Here is a 6,000-nt window from a genome sequence, read left to right on the forward strand (position 1 = left end):
CAAATCTTTGGTAATGCAAAATAAGAGCATCCCCATCAGTTGCTAAATTTGGTTGCTAAACACAATCAAGTACCCCTCCACCATAACTTGGCAGCCATATCGAGAGTTGCCATTTGGGTTAGTAAAATAACAAGGCACCCCCAGAGTAGGGATGGGCAAAACAGTTCACTTTGATGAACGGTTCAATCACTAACCGTTCATCCAAGTGAATCAGTTTTTTCGAACATTTCTTTCGCTCTTTCGTTCAGCGGTATTAAGAACATATATTGTTAGCTGAAAACTAACATCAATAGATAGCTAATCATTGATATTGTTGGATTGGATAGTGTACGTATGGGATTTAAATTTTTGAAATTTAGTGGGGAAAGATAAGGTCCTTCTTCTTCAAAAGTCGCAAACTGTATGTGAAAATATGTTTATCGGCCGACAAAAGTATACAGTGACTCAAATCCGTAATCGTACTTCACCATACAGGTCTCTTTTCCCTTCTTTGAAAGTCGAAAATGAGCTTTCGGAACATTCTATTTAGATAAAGTCATAGTGTCATATGAGAGTTAAAAGGTTTGCTATCTGTTTTCAAAATAATGGTTTTTATTTCTCTACAAATGGCGAATGTATGTGCTGATGTATGAGAATTGACTCAAACTCATAATCGTACGCTGGTTGAAATTTCTACTCGATTTCGAAGGCGTTGGTCAATTTTCGAATTCCATCATTAGTATGGTATCCCTTGTTCATTACAACTATCTTTAGTTGTCTTTAGCCTTATCTACGCGTTTTTTAATGTATTCGGAAGGAATATTTATCGATTTTTTCATCAAGTGGTTTTTGAAATCGTTATTTTTAAAAATTTAATGGTTTCTAAATTTCCTACACAGATAACTTCCTCAGTTTTTTACTGATATTGATGTCGGAAGATTGTTGAAGAATTTGTAATGTAATGTAACCATGTGCGAACTTTATATCTCTTGAGCTATGGGTCATTGTCTTGGCAAAACTTGAGTCCTCGATTCCATCACATTTTGTTGACACTTTCCTTCATATTTTCATTGCGGATATTAAAGTAAACATTCTGATCCATTATTCCATCGAAAAAACATAAATTGGACAAATAAACAGTTTTTAATGTGCCTAGGAAGGGCAGCTTGAATGCCCCAGCACAGAGGGACAAACCGCAAAAGCTAAGAAAAAGGTCCAAGCTTTAAGCAGAATGGCCAATCATACAATCATGTCGATGAATCTTGATGGTTTGAATGAAACTGTTTGTGAATTTATTTTGTTGGAACAACCAGGGATTCTCGCTGAAACCAGACAACAAGCCGGTTATGAATTAAAGTTGAGATCGATTCATTCAGATGAATGTTGGCAAGATGTGGGGAACTTTTAAAATAAGTAATATTGAAAAAAATATAATCAGGTAATTATTGGGTTTTGACGATATTTATATTTATCATCGTTATCATTTTCATTATTATTATCGAGACTTATGTTATTCAATAAAAATCAAGAAAAAACTAAGCATCATTGAAAGGAGTAACTCACTACTCTTCGACGCCTTTAACATTCCACAAGTGCCCAATCAAATCATTCTAAAGTTTAAGTGAAGTCTGGCATAACGCACTTCTTGATACCGATTCTAATACGCTGCAAAATCTTCCACAGAAACATCGCCTATCATGTTTTCATGTACAAAGCCTGGTGTAGAATTACTTCGTTCATCTTCGATGAACATTTTTATTTTTCCAAAATATATATTTTTACTAAGGCTCATATGGCGTCAGCCTGATAGAGCCGGGAGTTAAATATTGCGACAATGTTTGCCTTACAACTATGTTAGTAATCTGTAACCGATTACTCGCGGTTGGCTCGAGGTTAGTATTACAAGTGTTCTCATAATTGGGATGTTGCAGTCTGCAATGCTCTCTACGTGTGCCCGATACAGGATACTTCCTATTGGGATGCAGCTGACCATTAATCAGCAACGCCCCCCTAGTCTGTACCTGTACATATCTAGCGTGGTGCGTCTTTCTCGACTCGAGGAATCCAGGTTAGAATGGTCACTAGCCGGCAGAATCATCAGCTCGTGTAGAGTTGCCACGATACATACACATACTCTTGGTGAATCATCAGTGGGCTGCAAAACCTTCGGCCCGTGTATCTGTAAAGAGTATGTGTATGTATTGCCGCGCCTGAGTAAAAGTTTATCGATCGGATAGGAGGGATATGATACAGAGATACAACGGAGGAAACATCATTAAACGTTGATATCGGCGTTTCTGAGGAACAGGTATAGATGGAGTAGAAGATCAGGATCACGGCTACCTAAGATATCGCGGACGGCGATATCCGATTGTCTGTCTTGTGCCTTCAATGCTCTGGAGAGCTGAGAGCGCAAACCCTAACCATGCACTCGTCGAGACCTTGGGAATAATCGTGTGTAACCAACGACAGAACTCATCTTCACTCCACATGCGCTGCCAACTTACAAGTGTGTGTTGACGAGGAATGTGGAAAAATTCATTATAAGCAATTTGCCTTTCAAAAAGTGTGCCTTCCGAAGCGCCCACCTTAGCTAGCGAGTCCGCTTTCTCATTCCCCGGAATCGAGCAACGAGAGGGAACCCATACTAAGGTAATCTTGAATAATTTTCCGACCAAAACACTCAATAGATGTCTTATTCTTGTTAGGAAATAAGATGAGCGTTTATCAACTTCAATTGCAAAATGTCGTATTAAATATAAATTACTGTAGTAAAATGGCAAAAATGATAACAACGACCGGTGCGAAAATGGGTTGCTATCCAAAATAGCAGTAGTGAAATTTTTTTTCCCTCCACTCACCCCCATCTCGAAGAAACTCTTATTCGAGAATCCTAGAGTTGGGCACCAATTATTTTTTGCTGAAAAAAAAAAATTTTAAGACAATTTACAATTCCACAGGACAAAACATTACCAACGCTTATAGTAACCCACCGGTGAGGATGCTCTAAGCGAACGCGCAACCAATGTGGCTACGAAGACCCCAAATTAACACTAGAACTATATACCTATTTCTACTAAACCGATCATTTTGACCAGTGTGATATTTAGTTCTTAAAATATAAGAAGATCAAAGGGAATAAACTATATTTATAAAAAGTCATAACATTATTAGAAAATATAAAAAAACAAGATAAAATCTTGTGAAAAATGTTACAACCGGTCATTCTGGCCGGTCGGTAGTTCTTATGTTAATTTTTTTTTGTTGAAATTAATATGTATCCCACCTTTAAGTATATATATAACACTTGGTGGGTACAAGTGAATCATTGAAAAACATACAGGCAGCAAAGCATCCATATTTATTGACATCCCTTCGGTGCATTGTCAATCAGTTGTCACAGTGCTTCGAGTAAAGGTGTGTTTTTATTTCGTCCTGATGGCAAGACAATATCAAATGTAATCTTTTCTTTTTTGTGTTTCACAGAAACTGGCGATTGATTCAAGAAAATTTGAGAGAATTTTAACAACATGTCACAATCTATTAAACGGATAAACTTCGTACCGCAAAGCCTATCGGATGATAGCGATCGGGACGATGATGAAGCAGGTGGAAGTACGAAGCCTGTTGTGGCTGATAAAAGCGATACCCCTGGGGAAGACACTCCAGTTGTTGGCAAAAAGCGGCCGCTGGATGATGATTGGGAGGATGATCCTCCCTGCAAAGTAGTGGTGAAAGACAACCACACAGCAGTGGTTGCTTCACATTACAACAAACTAGAGGAACGTGGTTTGTACGAAAGGACCAAGTCGAGGATTTTTTACATGAGAAACTTCAACAACTGGATCAAAAGCATACTGATTAATAAGTATATAAACCTAATTAAGGAGAAAGCTGCCTTGGGGACGCCACTCCGAGTGATGGATATGTGCTGCGGAAAGGGTGGAGATTTGCTTAAATGGAGTAAGGCCAATATCACACATTTGATTTGCACGGACATTGCGGAAGTTAGTGTGGAGCAGTGCGAAGCACGATATAAGAGTATGATACAGAAAGGCGATAGCGGTAAGATATTTACGGCGGAATTTTTTGCGGCAGACGCAACGTTGAAGCGTTTGAGGGAGAAATATCGTGACGCGTCGATTGATTTACAATTGGTTAGCTGCCAGTTTGCATTTCACTATAGCTTTGAGTCACTGAAACAGGCGGAGTGCATGCTTAAGAACGCGGCTGAATGTTTGAAAGTTGGAGGATACTTCATAGGGACAATTCCGGATACAAACGAGATCATGAAACGTCAGCGGGCCGCCGGAACAGATTCTTTCGGGAACGACGTATACAGGATCTCATTTCTCTGTGACACAGAGAAACCTCCGTTATTTGGGGCCAAATACAACTTTCAGCTAGATGGTGTGGTCGATTGTCCAGAGTTTTTGGTTCACTTTCCGACACTGACTAAACTCGCTCTCAAATTTGGTCTTAAGCTGGTAGAGAAGAAAAGATTTGACGAGTTCTACGAGGAATCAATTTCAACGGGGCGAGGATTGATCGAGAAGATGCAAGCCCTCGAGACGTTTCCCGGTCAATCGAGGGACGATCATGAGAGGCAGTCAAATAGAAGAGAATATGCTCACGCAGAAAAATTTTTAGATCAGAAGGGGGGAGGAGGGAGGTTCGCAAAGGTTGGGACTTTGTCTAAATCGGAATGGGAGGCCAGCAGTAAGTAACCGGAATTTAAACATGTTAGTTATATATCTAAAGAGGTTTTTTTTTTGCAGCGCTGTATATGTTCTTTGCATTTCAAAAAATGAAAACTAGTTGGGACAAAAACGGCAGACCAGTTTATTCGTGAATGAGGCAGGATTTGCGGCGACGAGTATTGGACCAGATTGAAACGATGATATGTAACCTTATCATAGGTTCAAGTTTTTCAATCTTCACCATGCGCAACTATTTTATTTCTTCAATCAACAGATATATTTATGTCGTTGAAACATATTTATTGTATAATTTGAGACGGGAATGAATTCCAAAAAAAAATAATAGGAAATATATGAACGCATTATTCGTGTTACTAGCCTACTCTTTTACTAAACATAGATGCTCGAAACGTATGTTAAGAAATTCGTCCATATCCCAGAGCCCATCGGAGTTGAAACATCGCAATCCGATCGAGATCGACTTCTGCATTCTGAAATCCGTCCGATAGTCAACCCAATCGACATATGGTCGGTGTTAAGTCAGACCGGACTGTCGTATCCTTTTCTGCATCTTGTCTAAATTTCTGCTTGAGATTTTGCTAACGATCCTAGCATCAATCATAGCATCCGGCTGGTTCCATCCTAAGATAAGATCAGACAATAGGGGGTCTTTTACGGTCCAAATTTCTGTCAGATACGGACCAAATTGTCTGATTTCTGATTGGCTAATTACGATAAATTTTGTAAACAAAGTCGATTTTTTTCAGTGTTGCCAATAAAAACAAATAGCGTTGGATTTGTATTGAATTTAGAAATGGTGATTTTAATGAATATCACGATATTTAGTTCATAGGAAATGTGAAGCAATGCACCCGTGGCCGAGTGGTTAGCGTCTCACATTATCATGCCGGGTGTTCGGGTTCGATTCCCGTTCTGATCGGGGAATTTTTCGTCAAAGAAATTTCTTTCGACTTGCACTGTGGTCACGCGTATTCTAGAGCTTGCTCCTCGGAATACCTTCAAGGCGTGTTATTTGGCTTAAGAAATCTCAACTAAGTATTAATAAATGACGCTAGTTAATGCATACGTTGAGATGGCAAAAGTTCCACAGGGAACGTTCACGCCATTCAAGAAGAAGCAATTATATGCAAGTTTATGAATGTGTTTTTTTTCACAATGGAGTAAAGTGAACGATAAAACGCTCATTTTTCAATTTAGCTTCGTTAGGTCCCTAATGCGATTTCATATTTCGAAATAAGATTTCCATTACTAAGAAGAAATGGAAAGTCTCATCATTCACTATGCAGATGGCGGAGTTGTT

General features: G+C 39.0%; 1 protein-coding gene across 2 annotated transcripts; it reads left to right on the forward strand.

Annotated features, from left to right (window-relative positions):
* The first annotated feature begins 3,345 nt into the window (after positions 1–3,345).
* On the forward strand, positions 3,346–5,044 carry LOC129776802 (mRNA cap guanine-N7 methyltransferase). Of its 2 annotated transcripts, XM_055782664.1 has the most exons (3): positions 3,346–3,396; positions 3,466–4,698; positions 4,758–5,044. In XM_055782664.1, the coding sequence occupies exons 2-3, from the start codon at positions 3,510–3,512 to the stop codon at positions 4,829–4,831; spliced, it is 1,263 nt and encodes a 420-aa protein (XP_055638639.1). In that variant the 5' UTR covers positions 3,346–3,396; positions 3,466–3,509; the 3' UTR covers positions 4,832–5,044. The 2 variants fall into 2 exon arrangements, with proteins under 2 accessions (XP_055638639.1, XP_055638648.1); XM_055782673.1 differs by lacking the exon at positions 3,346–3,396 and having other exon boundaries at positions 3,408–4,698.
* Positions 5,045–6,000: the final 956 nt, after the last annotated feature.

The sequence above is a fragment of the Toxorhynchites rutilus genome, chromosome 1, assembly GCF_029784135.1.
Source record: "Toxorhynchites rutilus septentrionalis strain SRP chromosome 1, ASM2978413v1, whole genome shotgun sequence".
NCBI classification, from domain to species: domain Eukaryota; kingdom Metazoa; phylum Arthropoda; class Insecta; order Diptera; family Culicidae; genus Toxorhynchites; species Toxorhynchites rutilus.